Source organism: Capra hircus, chromosome 3 (genome assembly GCF_001704415.2).
Source record: "Capra hircus breed San Clemente chromosome 3, ASM170441v1, whole genome shotgun sequence".
NCBI lineage: Eukaryota > Metazoa > Chordata > Mammalia > Artiodactyla > Bovidae > Capra > Capra hircus.
Genome location: NC_030810.1, coordinates 26,459,263 through 26,481,884, shown reverse-complemented (window position 1 = coordinate 26,481,884; position 22,622 = coordinate 26,459,263). Strand labels below are relative to the sequence as shown.

General features: G+C 43.6%; 1 protein-coding gene across 1 annotated transcript in view; it reads left to right on the top strand.

The window, feature by feature from the left end:
- RAB3B (RAB3B, member RAS oncogene family) overlaps window positions 1-22,622 on the top strand; it is a 73,317-nt gene that overhangs the window by 7,687 nt on the left and 43,008 nt on the right. The window contains exon 2 of the mRNA XM_018044093.1: window positions 3,537-3,764. Within this exon, the coding sequence (XP_017899582.1) occupies window positions 3,537-3,764 (228 nt within the window). The remainder of the gene's footprint in view (window positions 1-3,536; window positions 3,765-22,622) is intronic.

Here is a 22,622-nt window from a genome sequence, read left to right as displayed (position 1 = left end):
ACAGACTCGAGAGTATGGTATGCTGTCATATATATATATGTATATATAAAGTATGAATAGACTTCTATGCTTATATATGCAAAGACTATCTCTGAAGGATACATAAATTGTTAACATGTTTGCCTCTGGCGAGAGAAACTAGAGATTGGGAATCAGGGGTGGAAGCAAGATTTACTTTTCACTGTAAACTTTTAGGTTCCATATTACTTACTTTTTATGCTGAAAGTTAAGAAAATAATGCAAATGACAAATGGTGATAAAATAATAGTAATTTTACTATTTGATAACTTGCAAATTGTGAAGTTTGAATCATTTTTAATGTAAAATAAATGTTTTCAATATATATTATTTATATATATAAGGGGTAATGCATACACTGGTTTATTATAAAAGTGTAAAAGGATACAACTTAGGAACAGCCAGGTGGAAGAGATGCATAGGACAGGGTATGGGGAAAAGGAGGTCTTGGAGCTTCCATGGCCTCTCCAGGTGTGCCACCCTTCCAACACATCAATGTCATCGCCAGCCTGGAAGATCTCCATGCCCATTTGGTTAGGGTTGTTTATGAAGACTTTGTTCCTCTAGGCATGACTGATTAAGTCATTGGCTTTTAGTCATCACCTTAATCTCCAGCCCTTCTTCTCTCCCTAGAGGTTAGCGGGTGATGCTGAAAGTTCCAATCCTCTAACCATGTGGTTGGTTCCTCTGGCAACAAGCCCCTACCTGAGGTTGTCCTGGAGCCCCAGTCACCAGTCTTCTCATTAGCATACAAGACACTTAATCACTTGCACTTCCAGAGATTCCAAAGGCTTTAGGAGCTCTGCCTGGAACCAGGTACCCAGACCAAATACATATCTTTTATTATATCACAGTACTCAATAAATGGTAACTATTACATGGTTATTGTCACCACCATGTCCCTCATGGAAAATAACGAGTACTTAACAAGTATTTACTGATAATATTAAGGCCCAGGTATACCACAAAATATATACTGTTTAAATTAAATAATAAGATATAATTTCAAAATAGATGATACTCTGGCGTGTGAAAAAATAGAGGAGGAAATGTACTTCAAATATTAACGATGGCAGTTTCTGAGTGGATGGGGTGTCTAGTAATTTAAAATTTTTCTTTTTTATAGTCTTGTGTTTTTCCCTAACGTTTAATAATGGATATATACTTTCAAAGGTGAAATTTTCTCTTGTAAACAAAGATGACTGGTAGCAGAGCGGAGGATGGTGTGAGGTCATTGTGATTGCTTCCCTTGTCTTAGATAGAAAAAAAAGCATAATTCCTTTGACTTGCCAGTCCTTGAAATGAGCTCTGCATCTTGTACAATGAAAACCTGAAAAGTTTGGGCTATGAGACAGTTGGATCAGGCCAATTGTTCCCCTCCAATCTCACCTTCTTCTTTCGTGTAAATGCTCTGTCTGAGTCTCCAAGTGTCCTGGGCACGTTCCACACCTGCCTAGTGAGCCTTGCCAAGGGGCAGGCTGATACAGCGATGGGCGTGCAGGTCCCAATAAAGCCTTGAAAGCGGGGAGAAAAAGAAAGGGAAGAGCAGAGGCCACTGAAGGCTTGTGGTGGCCTATTTAAGGAAGTATTATTAAGGGCTGCTAATAATCCTACATATTCATCTGACTTTTCTTCAAGTGAGCTTTTCACCTTTTGCATTTGTCAGCTTCTTATCTTTATAGCTCACCTGAGAGGTGCAGAGAGATAAATCATCTCTCTTTCTTTTCCTTTAAGGAAAAAAGCAGGAATTCCTAAAGAGGATGACACTCTGGACATCTTATGTTAGGGCTGTCCTCCGCCCTCCTCTTGACGACACACCCCGCCCGCCTGAGTACCCAGTGTTAAGCAGGAGTGATGGCAGGTGGAGAAGTAGGGTCCCTGCAGAAAAAGAAATAAAAAAGCAAGTAAGACTATGGGGCCAAGTGCTCGATTATGGATGGCATTCAGACTGAGGTCTCAGGGAAGGTCTGGCATGTAATAAATACTTGCCAGATGAATGAATGAGCAAATGAACAGGAAATAAATGAAGGAGCTAGGCTTTGAAGGATTTGGAATAATAATAATTTATATTCACACTTGTTGGGATTTACCAGTTTATTAAGATCTTACTCCTTGTTATCTCATTTGAGTCCTGTAATAGCCCTGTGAGAAAAGCAGGGCAGAAATTGTTCTCCCCATTTCCCAGATTATGAGATTGGGCCCCAGAGTGGTGATGTGACTTTTATTAATTCAGTATACATTTACTGAGTGCTGATTACATTCTAGGACTTGTGCTGAAACTAGAGAAATACATTAAGAAATGAAATACATTAGGTCCAAGAGGCTTGGTTTAAAGGAGAAGCTGGAATAGTAAACAGTTTCTGAAATGATACAAGTGCTATTGGAGCGTACAAGTGTATTGGAGTGCATGCCTCTGCCCTGCCCAGGGGAGGTGAACCTTCACATGGATCTGGAAGGTGCAATAGGAGTTTATTTGAAGGAGAAGAGTATTGTGGGCAGAAAGAATACATAGCTAAAGGTACAGAAGCAGGAAATAACAGTGTATTTAGAGTGGAGTATAATTTGGTATGGGCTTTCCTGGTGGCTCAGTGATAAAGAATCCACCTGCTAATGCAGGAGACATGGGTTTGATCTCTGGGTTGGGAAGATCCCCTGGAGAAGGAAATGACAATCCACTCCAGTACTCTTGCCTGGGAAATCCCATGGATGGAGGAGCCTGGTGGGCTACAGTCCGTGGGGTTGCAAAAGAGTTGGACGTGATTTAGCAACTAAACCACCACAACAACAGCATAATTCTATAAAAAGTAGCACAGGTTGGTAGGGAGAAGCCTTAGGGGAAGGTAAAATTTAGAGAATTTCTTTTTTGGTTGGTTGGTTCTTTGTCAAGTTGAAAAGTTTGGGCTTGATCTTTAGAACTATAGGGAGCCATAAATGTTTTTGAAACAGGAGAATGAGAGCCCTGTGTTGGCTTTTCCTGGAATGTTCAAACATTTGCTGTCTTGACCTTCCTCCCTCCAGCCACTCCTAAACTCAGCTTAGGAGCTGTCTCCTGCAGGAGCCTCTCCTTGACCACCATGTCTTCAGGCTGGGTTAGGTGCTTCTGATGAGCTTCCTCAGCCAAGGCTTCCCTCTGTCTTATCACTTATCCACTGCTTTGTTACTCTGTGTTTGAGTTTTTTACTCTAATCTGTGGCCACTCAGAGGTCAGACACCATGTCTGATTCATATTTGTATTCTTTGTGCCCAGCACAGGACTTGACTCAGAACAGTGTGCTCAATAAATATTTGCTGAAGGAATATTTGGGAGGAGCTGGTTCCACCCCAATCCTGGGTTCCACCCCAATCCTGAGATGACATTTGGGGCGGGTTCAGTGAGGGGGTGATTCTGAGTAGAGTATTTCCTCAGTGATGCTGGGGTGGGGAGTGAGTGTGTGAATGGGTATGTGACCATTAAAAGTTAGGTGACTCAGAGTGACACTGGAGATGTGTTCCTGAGTGACCACAGGTCTCTCCTGCAGATGGCTTCAGTGACTGATAGTAAAGCTGGAGTCAAAGATGCTTCTGACCAGAATTTTGACTACATGTTCAAACTGCTCATCATTGGCAACAGCAGTGTTGGCAAAACTTCCTTCCTCTTCCGCTATGCGGATGACACCTTCACCCCAGCCTTCGTCAGCACCGTGGGCATCGACTTTAAGGTGAAGACAGTCTACCGCCACGAGAAGCGAGTGAAGCTGCAGATTTGGGTAAGTCCTGGGCATCTTGGGCAGAAGTCAACTCCCGAGAGCTGACTCGCTTGCTAGTACAACGGCTGGGCAGTGGGGCCAGTTTAGAACTTTGCTGGGGTTTATGACATTAGGCCTCAGTGCTATAGCATGTCTGGCCCCTGGGCTGTCCCTTGCTGATTTTATACATTTGCTCTCATCTGGGGACTCAGTTGCTTCTGCTGCTTAACTGTCCAAGAGATTTTATTCTGGATTATACAGATGAGTGACCAAAAGTCTGGGCTTTGGAGTTATAGGCCTGGATTCAGATTTCAGTTTTGCCAGTTACTAGTCATGGAACCTGGACTAAGTTACTTAACCTCTCTAGGCCAGGCTTTCCTCTTTGGGGATTATAATGACACCTATATCATAGGGTTGGTGAGTGCTTAGCATAGTCCCTGGAACATAGTAAATGTACAGTAAATGTTAGCTACTGTGTCCATAATCTATCACTGTGTAATCACCTTAAAACTTGATGGCTTAAAACAACAATAATTCATTAACACACAGTTCTGTGGATTGAATATTTGGGAGTGGCTTGGTTTCTGGCTTGTGATCTATTATGAGGTTGCTGGCAGCTGTTGGTTTGGGTTGCAGTCATCTGAAGGCTTGAGTGGACCTGAAAGATTTCTTTCCAAGGTGGCTTACTCATGTGTCTGGCACTGGCTTTAGTAGAAGACCTTTGTTCCTTCCTACATGGCTCTCTTCATACAATGTCTTAATGACATGGAGCTAGGGGGAGAGATCCAAGAAACCAAACCGAAGTGATGATGTCTCTAATTAGAGTATGCTGCTGCTGCTGCTAAGTCACTTCAGTCATGTCCGACTCTGTGCTACCCCATAGACGGCAGCCCACCAGGCTCCCCTGACCCTGGGATTCTCCAGGCAAGAACACTGGAGTGGGTTGCCATTTCCTTCTCCAATGCATGAAAGTGAAAAGTGAAAGTGAAGTCGCTCAGTCGTGTCCAACTCTTAGCGACCCCATGGACTGCAGCCTACCAGGCTCCTCCGTCCATGGGATTTTCCAGGCAAGAGTACTGGAATGGGTTGCCATTGCCTTCTCCGTAGAGTATGCTATTGGTCACTAATTCAGTGTAGAAAGAAACTATACAAAAGTATGAGTCCTGGGAGATGAGGTTTATTGGGGACCATCTTGGAAACTGGCTACCACAGCTACTATTATTGGTATTTACCAGTGTACTAATAAAATATATACATATTTGAGATGATAATAGCAACATGTACATCATATACTTTTTGATAATGAATTAGTGTTGAGATTGGAAATTTTAAAAATCTGTGATTTAAAGTATTCAAAATGTATTATTTATTATCAGTCCACTCAACATTAATACATTGTGCATATATGTTATTAGTATAATCTGTATACAGTACTTTTTGTTTTACAATTTTTTTCCATGTATTAATATTATCTCACAACCCCATGGGACAGATATTCAGAGCATAATTAATTTACCTTCAGCTGACCACACAGCTACAAAGTGAGATTCCAATGCAGATCTTCTGATTCTAAACTATGAGTTTTTTTTCCTCTACACTGTGTCCATTAGGTATTATAGAGCCCATGTTTCCATTTGTGGTCATATTAAGTATTAATTCATATAGAGATAAAAGTTTATTTTGTTTATTTATTCTCTATTAAAAGCATCAAGGAATCATAAACCACTGGAAATGGGAGAAACTATGCAGACCATTTAGTTCATTGGTTCTAGAAGTGTGGTGTCCAGATCAACAGCATCAGCACCGTTAGGAATTTGTTAGAGATGCAGAATCTCAGGTCCCTCCTCACACCCAGAGAATCAGAAACTCTGGGGTATAGCCGAATAATGTGCTATAACAAACCATCTGGGTGTTTTGAGGTAGGGTAAAACTGAAGAACCACTGATCTGCTTTAACTGCCTCATGGTGAGGATCAATCAGCATTTATTAAGCGCCTATTGTATGCCAGTGCTTCCATTTGTGTAGTCTGACATCCTCCCTGCAGCCAGGGCACAGAGTGGGCTGAAAGCACAGGATATCCGGGGCATGGCGAGCAATCCAGTGAAAATGGAGCAAGGCCGAGAAAGAGCCGGGAGGGGATGCTAAGAGAAATTTGCTGGAGAGGCTGTCGGGTGGCAGTTTGGGGGTTAGAGAGACCTTAGACAACAGATAAAAGGTTCTTGACATGGGTCAGAGGCTACATGCCTGACCATTCCTTAGGGAGCTGAAGAAACTTACTAGAGTTTATTATCTTTGAATACAAGATCAGTGTATACTAATATTTGCTATATGGATTGACACGGATGTCTTCATTTGATCTCCACATTAGATGGTTGTATATCCTACACTCAAACACTTCTTCAGGTGGAAGGAGACAAGTCTGCCCTTCTAAGGGATTGGCAGTGGCGGCTCCCTCACTCTTTTATTCATTTTCAGCCCATTGTGAGCTTTTGCTGTTTTCCTGTGCCTCATTAAGTGGGTTTATTGATTGTACTGTCTATTTTTAACAAAATGAACCCCCATGATATATATGTAGCTTTAAAAGAAACCCACAAAGAAGCTTCTGATTGAGGACTATACTAATTATAGTGAGCCTAAGTGAGCACAGATAATGGCTAGACATGTTTCCCCAATACCTAGCACAAGTTCAATGTTAGCCATGTTTTGAGGTAAAATCAATGACAATCTAATATGATCTGACATAAGCACATTGCTTTTGCTAAAAAAAAATTAGCAAAGGTGTTTGTGTGTGTGTGTGTGTTTGTATGCATATGTACTTTCTGTAGCAGAAAATAAATATTACTGTTCATAAATGCATTAAAATGTAAGCATTTGAATATTGCCTTTGTCATTGTATTTTAATATCTTTCATGTACTGAAGCAGGCAGATATATAGGCTTTGGCAAGTCACTCCACTTCTATGAGTAGGTAATATCCTCAACTGTAAAGGTCTCACAGGTTTGTTGAGGGGAAGCTACACGTGATAACATAGTATTGTGCCTGCAATACTGTGTATTAAAAATACAATAAAAGTTAGGTTCTGTCCTCTCTCTGCTCCTGACGCTCATGCAGACAGTGACTGACTTCCCTCCCAAGGTTTCCCACCTGTGGTTCCAGAAGTGCTGGAATGGCATCCGGGGATTCATTAGCACTGTATGAAGCGTTCAATTAAATTTCTCAAGCTCATTCAGTCTCTCCCAGGGGATTTCAAAAAGCCATTGTCAGGGTGGAAGGTGGAGAGGGAAGAAGAGGAGGTTAATATTGCTGTGCAGGACCATTCACAGAAGGAGTTTCTGCCACCTCTGGGGGATCGTGAGGGTACTGGTGGTGCCTTGTTTCTCAGCGTCCCGCACCATGTAAGTCCTTGAGAGCCTCTTCTGTGTCCAGAAAGGTTAATTACTGTGGACTAGAGAAGATAATCTGACTGGGGAGGTAAGGGTAGGGGAGAAATCTCATTAATAGAGAGTGAGAGCATGCACAGGTGTGGAGGGAGGAGGGAGAATTGGTAACTACACAGCAACAGACCTGACTAGAGGCCACTTATTGCTTGGGTGCTAGTTGCCAGGCAACCCCTGGGGACCTGTGGGAAGAGAAGAGTGGGAGTTGGCCTTCCACTACCCATTGTGAGGGCTATTGGGTCTGGGGGAAGGGAAGAGTCTGGGGGTCTGAGGGATGATGGAGCCAACCCAGGAATCCTGGGTTTTAGTCCTGGCTCTGCCCTGCAGTGTGGTCATTGTGTGATCTGGAGTAACTCTTCCCCTCCATGGACCTGTTTCCCCAAAGATCAAAAGGAGAAAATAATCCTCTCTCTTCTTGCCTCGTGGGATGTTGTGAAGTTCAAGGGAAGACATGGAAAGGAAAGTCCAAGAACTATGAAGCTTTGAGTAGCTCAGGATTATGGATATTGTCAGTCATGTGAATTCTTCCTGTATGTGCTTTAAATCATTCTTTGTGTCTTCACATCTTCCCTCTGACCCAAGGAGGTAGTTATCTCCTTAAAGAATGGGTGGTTGGGCTTCTCTGGTGGCTCAGTGGTAAAGAATCCACCTGCCAGTGCAGGAAGATATTTGACCTCTGATCCAGGAAGATCTCACAAGCTACAGAGTACCTAAGCCTGTGTACCACAACTACTGAACCTGTGCTCAAGAGCCTGCGAGCCGCAAATGCTGAAGCCCACAAGCCCTAGAGCCTCTGCTCTGCAACGAAAGAAGCCACTGCAGGGAGAAGCCCATGCACCACGACTAGAGGGTAGCCCCTGTTCATCACAGCAGCCCATGCAGCAAAAAAGACCCAGCACAGCCAAAAATAAATAAAATTATACATATATGTATATATGCTTAGTTGCTCAGTCTTGTCTGACTCTGCGATCCCATGAACTTTAGCCGGCTAGGCTCCTCTGTCCATGGGGATTCTCCAGGCAAGAATATTGAACTGGGTTGCCATGCCCTCCTCCAGGGGATCTTCCCAACCCAGGGATTGAACCTAGGTCTCCTGCATTGCAGGTGGATTCTTTACTGTCTGAGCCACCAGGGAGGTATATATATACCCCACCAATATAGGTGGTTGAGCCTAGAGATGTCAAATTACTTGTGCAGAGCCAAACAGTGAACTCCATTCTTTTATTCATTCAGTAGACATTTATCTGGTACTCCCTCTGTGCTAGGCACTGTGCTAGCTGTGGGGAAATACTCTTTCTATTCTCTTGGAGTTTTCATTGAAGTGGGGGAGATAGACGCTAAGTGTCACTGTTCAGTCGCTCAGTGGTGTCTGACTCTTTGCAACCCCATGGATTGCAGCATGTCAGGCTTCCGTGTACATCACTAACTCCTGGAGCTTGCTCAAACTCATGTCCATAGAGTCGGTGATGCCATCCAACCATCTCATCCTCTATCATCCCCTTCTCCTTCTACCTTCAATCTTTCCCAGCATCAGGGTCTTTTCCAGTGAGTCAACTCTTTGCATCAGGTGGCCAAAGTAGACACTAAGTATATGAGTGAAAAATATCTAATTTCTTCTGTGATAAGGGCCATGAGGAAAAAAAAAATCAACTTATTTCAAACTCCAGCACTGAGGTGCTGAGCTCAGGAATCACTAAACTGTGACTTGGGTCTCATCCCCAGCTTGCAACTGGGGCTCAGGCTCAATTCTATTCACAATTTAAAAGGCTCACTCCAGGCCTGGTCTCTGTCAGGGGATGCAATGGAAGGGGCCTCCACTCTGGAAGGCCAGAATGTCCTCTTTCTCACTCCCACTAGCGAGGCTTTTTTTTTTTTTTTTTTTTTTGGTGACCTTCTTGTCAGGAAGACTTAAAAATAGGTGTGTCTCTTGTGTCTGGAATTACTTGTTTAGAGAATGAGAAATGGACTGGCTGGCCCAACATTTTTCTGTTGAGAGTTCAAGAATTCTGTGTTTTGTGAAGGATTTAAAGATCACTGTCCTCACTCCCGGGCTTGTCCTGGAATTGCTGTTCTCCATCCTCTTTTTCTTTCTCTGACCTCCCTCCTCTGAAATCCTCAGTCCCTATGGTGCTTGTGCGTACTTCCATTATTCAAGTTATTTTGTTGTGTTGGTGATGATTTTGGGGGAAGGGGCACTGCGCCACACAATCCCTTCCTCCGTCTTTTAGCCAGCTGTGTAAATTTTGTCAGCCTCTCTCTCTCTCTGACTTCCTGCCTTTCTCTTATAATGACCCATATGATTACCTTGGGCTCACCTGAATGATTGAGATAATCTTGCCCATTTTAAAACCTTAACTTAATCACATTTTCTAAGTCCCTTTTCCCATGCAAGGTAATATATTCACAGGTTCTGGGGATTAAGACATGGATATCTTTCGGGGACCATTATTCTGATTACTACAGCATCTATTAATAACATGGAAAAAACCTAATATAAATTCTCCCCATTTTTCAGGGCTCTGACTCGGGTCCCCTTGTCTCTAATGAGAGCCCCCTCTGCTAACTCCCTGAAACAGGTCCTGTCTGTGGCTTAAAAGGCTCAGACTTCCTGCTGAGAACGTCTGCCATCTTGTTTGGTGCCAACAAGCCTGTGAGCTTGGAGCTTATCACATCTCAGTCTCATTTTAGACATGAGGAGGCTGAGGTCCAGAGAGAGAGGACTTTACTAAGGGCCCATTGCAGGGTCCTTAATGCCACCTTCAGGAAGTTGAAATCTGGCCACCAGAACATAATGCAGACCCACAGAGAGGCCGATGGACAGCACAGAAGAGGCTGGAGGCTGAACAGGAATACGTGGGCTGTGACAGGTCCCTGTGGCTTCAGGAATATGGAGACATTGCTGAGTACCACATTCCCTACTTAGCTCTTATGATATTCAGAATCGATTTTTTCTAGGCAGCAAATTTCCTGGTGTGGCTGCAGAGACATGTTGATACTTTCATCTTCCCAAAGCCGGTAGGAACCAGCTGCTAGGAAGTTTAATCTGATTTTTAAAATCACAACAAAGACTATGGGAGGTCAAATCAGAATTGCGGGCATCGTCTGCTTTTGTAATTTGCAAAAGAGTGAACCAGCAATCCTGATCTGCTCTTCTAGGGGCTGCACATTTTGGGACCACCACTGCCTTCCTGCCACTGGCGCGGGAGGAAGAGAAGTAACCCACAAGCCATTTGCACATTCATTCATTCAATAAACATGTATGTCTATTATGTGCCAGGCACTGTCATAACAGGGCAAATAAACAGCTACAATACAAAATAAGTGATATAAAGGGATGAAGAAAGTGCTGTGGGAACACAGGAAAGAAGCTACTATCTCTGCCTGGGAAAGCTATTTTAGGCTTCACAAAAAGGGGCCATTTGTACTGGGTGTTGGCAATTGAGCTAAGAGGTTTTCAGGTTAGTGCTGGGGAAGATCTTTACAAGCAAAAGATGTGTGCAAAATCACAATTGCTTTCAAGGACCCATATTGTGTGTCTGGCTCTGGTAGGCTCTGCAGGGATTGGTGAAACAGTATCCCTCCTTCGAAGGAGAGGGTGGTGCTCGGGTGTTAAGAGAGGTATAACAGGTACAGAAATAGCGACGATGCTGCAAATATTAATGATGCCTTGAGAGAGGTACAGAAAGTTTTGAGAGTTTAGAGAGGGAGCGCTCCTTCTAAACTTGAGAGTGTCCGAGAGGGCTCCATGGAGGAGGTGGCTTTATGGTAATGAAAGCTGGCTCTAGCATATAATAACATCCTCAGGACCAGGGCTCTCCGTCTCATTCATTCCCTCTGTGGTCCAGGCTGACCTCAGTTTTTGACTCTGCGGCTGCATGCTGAGATCCCTGCAATGATTTACTTGTTCAAGAAGCAGCACAGCATGTGATCAGAGGCACGGCCTTTGGATGGAGCAACCTGTGCTCCAGAACCACTTCTGCTGCCGTCACCTAGTTCAAGTCCCATTATTTCCCTGTACTTCACTTTCCTCTTTCTAAAATAAGGATAATTTTAGTAACATCTGCCTTGTGTTGTTGAGAGAATAATATGAGACAATACTTAGCCTAGTGGCTGGTACACAGTAAATGATCCTTCATTGGTAGCCTTGTTTTTATTAACTCTGTTACTCTCAAGGGTTGATTTGTGGCAACTGAAAGTCTAAATGTGATCTGAGCTGATTCTGCATCCTTTTTAGGAGTTGAGGAACATCCACCTGAGTGCTTTCTCTGACTCTCAAGCTGAGTGGTGTTGATGGCTGACTGCTTTGCCAGAGCCCTGCCCTAATGGCACATGCAGTTTAGTTGGGAAGAGAAAACAATTCAGAAGACCATTAAGGGCTAAAATGTGTGTTGCTGATAATTTTTCATCAGCACTTCTCTTTATTTAATGAGCACAATACTGTTTTGGTTTTCCTCCCCTAACCACACAGCTCCTTGTGTAATTTTTAATTGTATGGCTATAGGAAAGAAGTAGCCAAGATATTTGCTGCACATGCTTGAACTGTTGGGTCAGCAGCTTTGTGTTACTGCCCTAACTCGGGGAGAAGGTGTTTGTGTCTTACAGGGATATGTAGTTATATATTTTGTTTGTTTTCATTTGTTTTAGTCACTGAGTCATGTCTGACTGTTTGCAACCCCATGGACCCTCTGCCAGTCTTCTCTGTCCATGGGGTTTTTCAGGCAAGAATACTGGAGTGGGTTGCCATTTCCTTCTCCTGGGATCTTCCCAGGATCAAACCCACACTGGCAGGCAGATTCTTCACCACTGAGCCACTGCTATGTATTTTACTAATTGTGAAACACTGGAAATTAGTGATGTGGACAACTTGATGTGGTCTTTAAACAACTCTCTGCAGTATTCTTTGCTGTTACCATAAATTGTATTTAAGTGCTTGCTCTCTTTTGCTTTTCGATTGTATCAATACCATTGGTAACCCTCAACATTTTAATATTAATAAAATAAACTGTGGTGCTGAGTGTATGCAGTGGCATGCAAGGAAGGGAGAGTTCAGTATATAAAGTGGGTAAGAAAGACCTCTGGGAGGAAGGGGGAGGGCATTGCAGGGTAAGGCAAGAGGGGAGGGTGTAATAGAGATATTCCAAGCAAGAGGGGGCTCTCATAAGCTGAAATGAGGGCAGATATTAAGAGATAGGGTCAGTTGCCATGTGCTTTGTAGGATGTTCTTTCTGTGAGGTGACTGAAATCCTCCCACATCTCCCAGTCACAGCTCTTGCCTCTGCTCCACCTCCCACTCGCCGTATCCTTTCCAGCCACAACAAACTTCTATGCGTTTGTTCATTTATTTACTCATTCATTCATTCAGCAATATTTACATTGTGTGCACCAAGCATTGTTTCAGGTGCAACAGACACAGCAGTGAAAGTAACAAATGGAATTCCCTTTCCCACATTCCCCTAGATTTAAGGAGGGAGACTGGCAATAAATAAATATGCAGTATGTTCTGTGATGATAAGTACTCCGGAGAAAATGCAGCAGGCAAGGGGGATAGGCTAGGATAGGTGGGCTGTTTATAAATTTAATCAAGGTGGTCAGGGTGAACTTCACTGAGCAGGGCACTTTTCAGTAAAATTCTAAAGGAGGAATAGGTTATTTGGAGGAAGAGGATCCCAGGCAGAAGGGAAGGCAAGTGCAGAAGCCCGGAGGCAGGGGTATGCTTGGCACATTCCAGGGACAGTAGAAGGCCAGGGGGATGGAGCAGGAGAGTGGTCACAGATGAAGCTGGAGTTAGTGGGAGGGCTAGATTGTCTTGGGCCTTGGAGGCCTTGTAAGTCTTCGGGTTTTTTTTTTTTTTTTTTTTAACCCAAAAGGTGTAATTGTTATACAAAAACCTGTACATATTTAATGTCTATAATTCGATGGGTTTGGACACATGCAGATACTTCTGAAACCATCAGCACAATCAAGATAATAGACTTATTCAACTCCAGTTTCCTTGTGCACTCTTACCCCCTCCTTTTTTTTCAGTAGTAAGAGCAGTTAACATGAGGTTTGCCTTCTTAAAAATTTTAAGTAAATACTACAGTTCTGCTAACTCACAGGTACTACGTTTTACAGCAGATCTCTAGAACTTGCACCTTGCATAACTGAAACTTTATAGCAAATTCATCAAGTCCTCACTTCCTCTCCCCTCAGCCCCTGGAAACCATTGTTCTATTCTCTGCTTTTATTTGACTATTTTAGATATCTCATATAAATAGAATTATGCAGTAATGTTATTGGCTTATTTCACTTAGGATAATGTCTTCCAGATTCATCCATGTTGTTACAAATGGCAAAAATCTCCTTTTTTAAGGCTGAATAATATTCCATTGTGTGTTTATACCACTTTCTCTTTATCTGTCTAAATCAATGGACATTTTGGTTGTTTCCATATCTTGATTAATGTGAATAATGCTGCAGTAAACATGGGATTCAGATATTAGTTGCTCAGTTGTGTCTGACTCTTTTTGACCCCATGGACTGTAGCCTGGCTTAGCTCTGTCTATGCAATTCTCCAGGCAAGAATACTGGAATGGGTAGCCATTCCTTTCTCCAGGGGGTCTTCCCAACCAGGGATCAAACTGGGGTCTCCCGCATCGCAGGCAGGTTGTTCATTGTGTGAGCCACCAGAGAAGCTGAGAAGATTCTTGAGAGTCCTTTGGACAACAAGGAGATCAAACCAGTCAGTTGTAGAGGAAATCAACACTGAATACTCGTTGGAAGGACTGATGCGGAAGCTGAAGCTCCAATACTTTGATCACCTGATGCAAACAGCTGACTCATTGGAAATGACCTTAATGCTGAGAAAGAATGAGGGCAGAAGGAGAAGAGGGATACAGAGGATGAGATGGTTGAATGGTATCAGTGATTCAATGGACATGAACTTGGGCAAACTCCAGGAAATAGTGAGGGATAGGGAGTCCTGGCGTGCTACAGTCCATGGGGTCGCAGAGAGTCAGACATGACTTAGCAACTGAACAACAACAAAAAACATGGAATTGCAGATATCTCTTTGAGGTTCTTACTTCAATTCTTTTGAATACATACATACCCAGAAGTAGAATTTCTGGATCATATGGTAGCTCCGTCAAAGGACTTGAATAGACATTTCTCCAAAGACACATATGAAAGGTCCAACAAGTATATGACAAAATGCTCAGCAGCACTAGGAAATGCAAATCAATATCAGGAAATATATTCTCATACATGTTAGGGTGGCTATTATAAAGCTAAAATGATATGAAGCATTGCGAAAGACTTGGAGCCCATGTACACTGTTGTTGGGAATGTAAAATGGAGCAGCTGCTATGGAAAACAGTATGGAGTTTCCTCAGAAAAATCTTTGAAGGCTTTGGGCTTTACTCTGGATGAGATGGGAGAATTTTGGGCAATGGAATTATATGATCTGACTTATATTTTTTTAAATAAACTTTAGTTTTTGATAACTTTAGATTTATAGGAAATTTCCAGTGATTGATAGAACAGAGAGTTCCCATATATCCTTCACCCAGTTTCCCTATATAACCATGGTGCATTTGCCAAAACTAACTTAAAATTGATACAGTATTAGTAGCTAAATAGACTTCAATTGAATTTCACTAGTTTTTCAACTAATGTTCTTTTACTGCTTCAGGATCCAATCCATGTTGCACTTAATAACTTTTAAAAATTGAGATATAATTCTTATATCATAAAATTAACCTTTTTAAGGTTTACAGTTCAGTGAATTATAGTATTCACAAAATTGTGCGACCATCACTACTAATTCCAGAATATTTTAGTGTCTTGCACTTTAATATTTAACAGGATTGCTCCGAGGCAGGGTATGTCTGTTTCAAGAATAAATTATAAAACAACAACAGGCAGAAGTGGGAAGATTGGTTAGGAGTTGTAATAATCAGGCTGGGAATGATTGTGGTTTGAAGTAGAGGGGTAGGAGTAGTGGGAGTGAAAGTGGTCAGTGATGGTAGTCAAAGCGTGTATGGTTTGAAAATATTGTTGACAGGGTCTCTTGTTAAATTGGATGTGGGAGAGAAGGAAGGAGAGGAGTCACGGATGATCCCAAGCGTTGGGACTGAGTAGCTGGAAGGTTAATGATGCCTCTGACTCAGATCTGGAAGCCTTCGGGGACATCAGGATTTGGGGAGACAACTAGGTACTGAGTTTTGGTTATGTTAAATTTGAGATGCCTGTTAGATAACCAAGTGAAGTCACTCAGTCATGTCCGACTCTTTGTGACCCCATGGACTGTAGCCTACCAGGCTCCTCTGTCCATGGGATTTTCCAGGCAATAGTACTGGAGTGGATTGCCATTTCCTTCTCCAGGGGATCTTCCCAACCCAGGGATTGAACCCAGGTCTCCCGCATTGTAGACAGACGCTTTACCGTCTGAGCCACCAGGGAAGTCCAATAACCAAGTAGAAATATAGAATAGGCTTTTGGATAAATGAATCTGCGGGTCCGGGCAGAGGCCCTGCCTGGAGATATAAATTAGCAAGTCATTAGCATAGAGAAGGTATTTAAAACCATGAAGCCAAACAAGATAAAAAGGGAGGGTGTGAAGATAGGAACATTCTAAGGAGTAAAGACCAGAGATATTCCAACATGAAGATGTTGGGAAGATAATCACAAAGGATACTGAAAAGGAACAACTGAAAGGGGAAAATGCAGGGTCTTTGCAGCCAAACAGAATTTTCTAGAGGGAGAAGAGATAAGCTGTGTCCAGTGCTGCTGCTCAGCCTGTATGAGGACTGAGGATTGACCACTGGATCTAGCAGCAGGAATTTTATTGGTAACCTTGACTCTAGCTGTTTTGGTGGAGTAGTGGCAACGAAAGCCTGCTAAGAGTGAGACAGGAGAAACTAGAGAGACCAGGCGTACATAGCACTTTTAAGGATTTTTGGTAGCTGAAGATGAAGGGGGATGTTAGTCAGAAAATGTTTCTGATTTTTGTTTTTTAAGATGAGAGAAGTTGCATCATGTTTGTGCGCTGGTGGGACAATTCAATAGAGATCAACAAATCAGGCAACCAACAAAGAAAGAAAACAAAACTGACGTTGTGGGAGACAGAGGAGAGCTTCTAGGACAGTGTCCTTGAGTTGATGAGAGTGGGATGACAGTGTGAGTCCTTGCTAGGAGCACAGACTGGGCATCCATATTAACATGGCAGAGCTGGAAGGAATGGGCACAGGTGCAGCTAGGGGTTGGGTTCCCAGGTGGCGCTAGTGGAGAGTAACCACCTGCTGATACAGGAGACATAAAGTGACGCGGGTTCGATCAGGATCCTCCCTAAGTCAGGAAGATCCCCTGGAGGAGGGCATGACAATTCACTCCAGTATTCTTGCCTGGAGAATCTCATGGACAGAGGAGCCTGGCAGGCTACAGACATAGCATCGCAGAGTCAGACACGATGAAGTGACTTAACACACACACACACGCAGCTAGGGGCTACATGTGCTGGTGGGAATTCTCTTGGATACACTTTTTTGGTGGAGTAGGAAGCAAGGTCGTCAGCTGAGAGTGAGGTTGGGAGAGGGGACGCAAAGATGCAAGAACAGAGGAGAAAGTCGTCTCAGAAGGTGGAAGAGGGAATAGGCTAGGGAAATTTAATTTGATTGCTGATTAGCATTAAGGCTCCACTTGAAATTAGTGATCATAAATTTAAATTCATAAATTCAGAGCATAGTTGTGTGTTTGCTCCGACCATGTTTTGCGCTGTGGATGCAGTCATAGCAGAGGCAGAGAGTTGGCTCTAATGAAAGTATTGTTTTGCTGAATGGGTATGACAAAGGAATCGAGGACCAACGGAGTCTGAGGTGTGTGCGGGAAACCAGTGTCATAATTGGCCCTAGAATTCAAGCTGGGGAGAGAAGGAGGTATGATGTAAAGGCAGTGAAAAGATGGTAGAGGTTGGAGACTCGCAGCTGGGAATCTAGAAGGAATGAACTAGAAAGATCATAGCTATCTGAGAATAGGAGGTTGAAATTCCTATTGGTACCAGCAAAGTGGAGGGCATAATTGTGAGTGGCTGAGGCAGGGATGGAGATCAGCATGACGGGAGAAGAGGAACTTGAGGGAAGATGTGGGAAAGCTCACCTCTGTGGCTATGAAATCACCAAAAATTATGGAGAGAGTAACATGAAGCAAGAACTGCTCACTGGTCAGCAGAGGGATGAGTGGGTGGCGTAATCTCATAATGTAAGACCCAAAGCTGGAGGACATATTGTTTTTTGAAGGAGGGAAAGAGAATGCTCTGCAGGCTCGGGTGGAAAGCAATAACATGTGTCCTACTTTCTGGCCCAGAGATTCAGAGGTAGTGAGAGAGGAGCAGCCATCAATTTGGGAGAAGCCATGCCCTCAAGGAGAATCAGCTTTCAATCACAGCAGGAAGGTGAGGAAAACATCCAGACCAGAGGTGGAGGAAAATGAGATTTCTCTGATGACCAACTGTGGGTTTCAGAAGGCCCAGGGAAAGCCTTCAAGGGGAGAGGAGAAAATAGGGCTAGAAAAGATGATATACATAGCTGTATGGGAATCAAAGCCCAGTAATTAGAAATGGCTGGGCAGACTGGGGCTTCTTGCCATGACTGACATGAATAGAGGAATAAAGGCTACAGACAGTGGTTGTGTGGGGGCCACAGGGGAGGGATATGGGTCTTGCTTCCTCTTGATCCCTGGTTTTAGAGGCCCGGAGGCTGGAGGATCTTGCTTTCTTACTCAGAAGGCCTCCCTCTCCATTTCACACATCAATAGTTATTATGGCAATAAACAGCAACCACCATTTATGTAAAATATCTTCACCTGTAAAATGGGGCTAATAATACCTCCGGCAGGGTTGATGTGAGCTGACAATGGCACTGCCTAATGGCCAGCACTGTGCTGAGTGCTTTTAGCAACTCATGTTATTCTCACAGCAATCCTGTGAGCTAGGTAGGTATTGTTATTATCCTTGTTTTATAGATAAGCAAACTGAGGTCCACATTTCCCCGTTGGCTCCGTAGTAAAGAATCCACCTGCCAATGCAAGAGGCACAGTTTCGATCCCTGGGTTGGGAAGATACCCTGGAGAAGGAAATGGCAACTCATTCCAGTATTCTTGTCTGGGAAATCCCAGGGATAGAAGAGTCTGACAGGCTACAGTCCATGGGGTCTTTAAGAGTCGGACATGGCTTAGTAACTAAACAAGAACAACAAAACTGAGGTCCAGAGAAGTTAGGTAGTTTACTTAAATTCACTAAAATAGTAGGTGGTAGAGTCCAGATTTTTTTTTAAAGATTTTTATTTTGATGTGGAGTAGTTTTAAAGTCTTTATTGACTTTGCTACAATATTGTTTCTGTTTTATGTTTTGGTTTTTTGGCCCCAAGGCATGTGGGATCTTAGCTCCCAGATCAGGGATTGAACCCACACCTCCTGCATTGGAAAGCGAAGTCCCAACCACTGGACCTAGGAAGTCTCTAGACTCCAGATTTTAATCCAGGTTTTTCTGACTTTAGGGGCTTCCCTGATGGTGGAAATGGTGAAGAACCTGCCTGCCAATGTAGGACACGTAAGAGACCAGAGTTCAATCCCTGGATCGGGAAGATCCCCTGGAGGCAGGCATGGCAATCCACTCCAGTATTCTTGCCTGGAGATCCCACAGACAGAGGTGCCTGGCAGGCTACAGTGCATAGGGTTGCACAGAGTGGGACATGACTGAAGCGGCTTAGCACACATGTACATTGGACTTCAAAACCCATGTATGACGCTCTGTACCCCACCCTCCTTGTTATATCATTACATATGTAATGACTTGGGTGCTCAGAAAGCACTCAATAGATGGTGAAAATATTGTTGAGTTATAATTCATTGAGCAACAACTATAGATTGTACAGTTATTTTACATGCCTTTAAAAGAAAATCACCACAATGATGGAGCACAGAACAGATGACAAAACTACCAGACTCAGAAGTTAAGAGACTTGAACAAATATCATCAAAGTTAGTAAATGGCACAATAGGGGCTCAGAACTTGTGCTCTTTTTACAGCCGACTGCCTTCACCACTCTTTCGGTTGCTCTGTGATGCCCCAAGGACCTCACAGCTGGTTGAGAGTCAGTGTCATAGCTGAAAATTGGAGCTGCGTCTCCAAGGAAACACGCTCAGAAAGGGATGGGTTATCTGTTTCAAACTATCCCCCGTTAGCTTTCCAGCTTCTCTCCCTTTCTACCAGCCCTGTCTCTCTCCACCCTCTACAGCTTCACAGGTGATTCTGATGGGCCTCACTGATAAACAGGTCTGTAATTCAGTGGTTCAGCGCTTAATGCAGTGTTCGGTGAGGAGCGCATTCTTCCAGTATGAGGATGGGTGGGAGCTTCATTAGTTGTGGTAGAGGTAGAATGAAAACATGGCCCCAGCAGTGTGACAAGTAACGATGTCTCTGAGCCTCTGTTTCCTCAGCTGTAAAATGGGAATAACATTAACAGCTACTTTAGTAGCACAGTAAATGAGAGAATAAAAGGAAAGGACTTAGCATGGTGCCTGTGACATATCAGGTGGTCAGTAAGTTTGCCCACAGTCACACAGAGAATGGTGGAGCAGGATGAGTTCATGAGTGCTCCATTGTGCTGTACTATGTGACTAGCCTTGGTTGCTGCCATTTTTAAGACTGGAGCCATGGTGTGTACAGGGTGGGGTTCATCAGCAGGGAAATCAGATGTGAGCTGCGGACCTTTTACTCCCATTTTCAATGGGGTGGAGAGAGCAGCAGTGCTCTGCCCTTGAAGATGCCTGGATGCCTTCAAAAGCAGGACATTCTCCTCGCTTGCTGGGGTCTTGCCTGATGGGTTGCTAAGGGCAGGGGGAGGTGTCAGGGAGGCCATTCAACTGAGGATTTATCATTCCTTCCTTCTGCAGACTCCCCCTCCCCCCACATCATGGCCCCACACCACTGCCCCACACCTTGGGTTGCCAGGTGACAGCTGGAAACTCTTATCCTCTCTCTATGCCTGTGCGTCTCACCTTCCTCTGTGAAGTCTGTCGACTCTGTGTTAATGACGCAGAGACTTTGAGCTCAGGCCCAGGAGGTGGTGGGGAGGGAGACGATGGAGGGGTCAAGTCCAAGCGGGTGCCTATGCTCCCTTTCTTGAGCACCCCAACCACTGCCCCTAGCTTAAAACTGAGGGTCGCCCTTTGTTCTCAGTTCTGGTCCTACTTATCCAGTTGTTCATAAAAACTATCAGTTCTATCCTCCAAATTTCTCTTGTATGCATCCCCTCCTCAGTTCTGTGCCCTAAATATTAACCAGGGCAATCTGAGCCTGGCTGTCCTTCTGTCCCTTTCCTACCTCAGATTCTTGTTCTCTTCTCCTTAGACTGTATCTGGAGCCTGAATGGATCTCCCTGCCCTCAGCCTTGCTTTCTTCACATGCTCGCTGATCACTGTCACTGCATGGCTTTAAACCAGGGAGGGCTGCCCATCCATGCCCAGGAAACTGCTTTGCCTGGCATTCCAGGCCCTTCCTTACCTTCCCAGTTCCATCTTCAGTCACTCACCTTTCAGTCAGTCCACACTGCACCCTTGTGTTTTCCAAACTGCCAATCCAAACATAGGATGTGCTTTAAAAAAACCCCAAAGTTTATTTTTTAGGATAGTTTTAGATTGCAGAAATTTTGCAAACAGTATTGCAGAGAGTTCCCATTTACCCCATCCCCAGTTTCTCATTTTATTACCTTATTACACTAGTATGGTACATTTGTGCTAATTAACCAATATTGATATCTTATTATGAACTGATATCCACAATTTATTCATATTTCCTTAATGTTTTTTTTTTTAATCTAATATCCCCTTTCTATTCCAGGATCCCATCCAGGATGCCATATTACACTTAATTGTCATGTCTCCTTAGGCTCCTCTTGGCTGTGAGAGTTCAATTCAGTTCAGTTGCTCAGTTGTGTCCGACTCTTTGCAACCCCATGAATCACAGCACACCAGGCCTCCCTGTCCATCACCAACTCCCTGAGTTCACTCACACTCACGTCCATCAAGTCAGTAATGCCATCCAGCCATCTCATCCTCTATCATCCCCTTCTCCTCCTGCCCCCAGTCCCTCCCAGCATCAGAGTCTTTTCCAGTGAGTCAACTCTTCGCATGAGGTGGCCAAAGTACTGGAGTTTCAGCTTTAGCATCATTTCTTCCAAAGAAATCCCAGGACTGATCTCCTTCAGAATGGACTGGTTGGATCTCCTTGCAGTCCAAGGGACTCTCAAGAGTCTTCTCCAACATCACAGTTCAAAAGCAACAATTCTTTGGCACTCAGCTTTCTTTACAGTCTAACTCTCATATCCATGCATGACCACTGGAAAAACCATAGCCTTGACTAGACGGACCTTTGTTGGCAAAGTAATGTCTCTGCTGTTCAATATGCTATCTAGGTTGGTCATAACTTTCCTTCCAAGGAGTAAACGTCTTTTAATTTCATGGCTGCAGTCACCATCCGCAGTGATTTTGGAGCCCCCAAAAATAAAGTCTGACACTATTTCCAATGTTTCCCCATCTATTTCCCATGAAGTGATGGGACCAGATGCCATAATCTTCGTTTTCTGAATGTTGAGCTTTAGGCCAACTTTTTCACTCTCCTCTTTCACTTTCATCAAGAGGCTTTTTAGTTCCTCTTCACTTTCTGCCATAAGGGTGGTGTCATCTGCATATCTGAGGTTATTGATATTTCTCCCAGTAATCTTGATTCCAGCTTGTGTTTCTTCCAGTCCAGCGTTTCTCATGATGTACTCTGCATAGAAGTTAAATAAGCAGGGTGACAATATACAGCCTTGATGAACTCCTTTTCTTATTTGGAACCAGTCTGTTGTTCCATGTCCAGTTCTAACTGTTGCTTCCTGACCTGCATATAGGTTTCTCAAGAGGCAGGTCAGGTGGTCTGGTATTCCCATCTCTCTCAGAATTTTCCACAGTTTATTGTGATCCACACAGTCAAAGGCTTTGGCATAGTCAATAAAGCAGAAATAGATGTTTTTCTGGAACTCTCTTGCTTTTTCAATGATCCAGCGGATGTTGGCAGTTTGATCTCTGGTTCCTCTGCCTTTTCTAAAACCAGCTTGAATATCAGGAAGGTCACAGTTCACTGTTGAAGCCTGGCTTGGAGAATTTTGAGCAGTACTTTACTATTGTGTGAGATGAATGCAATTGTGTGGTAGTTTGAGTATTCTTTTGCATTGCCTTTCTTTGGGATTGGAATGAAAACTGACCCTTTCCAGTCCTGTGGCCACTGCTGAGTTTTCCAAATTTGCTGGCATATTGAGTGCAGTACTTTCACAGCATCATCTTTCAGGATTCGAAATAGCTCAACTGGAATTCTATCACCTCCACTAGCTTTGTTCATAGTGATGCTTTCTAAGGCCCACTTGAC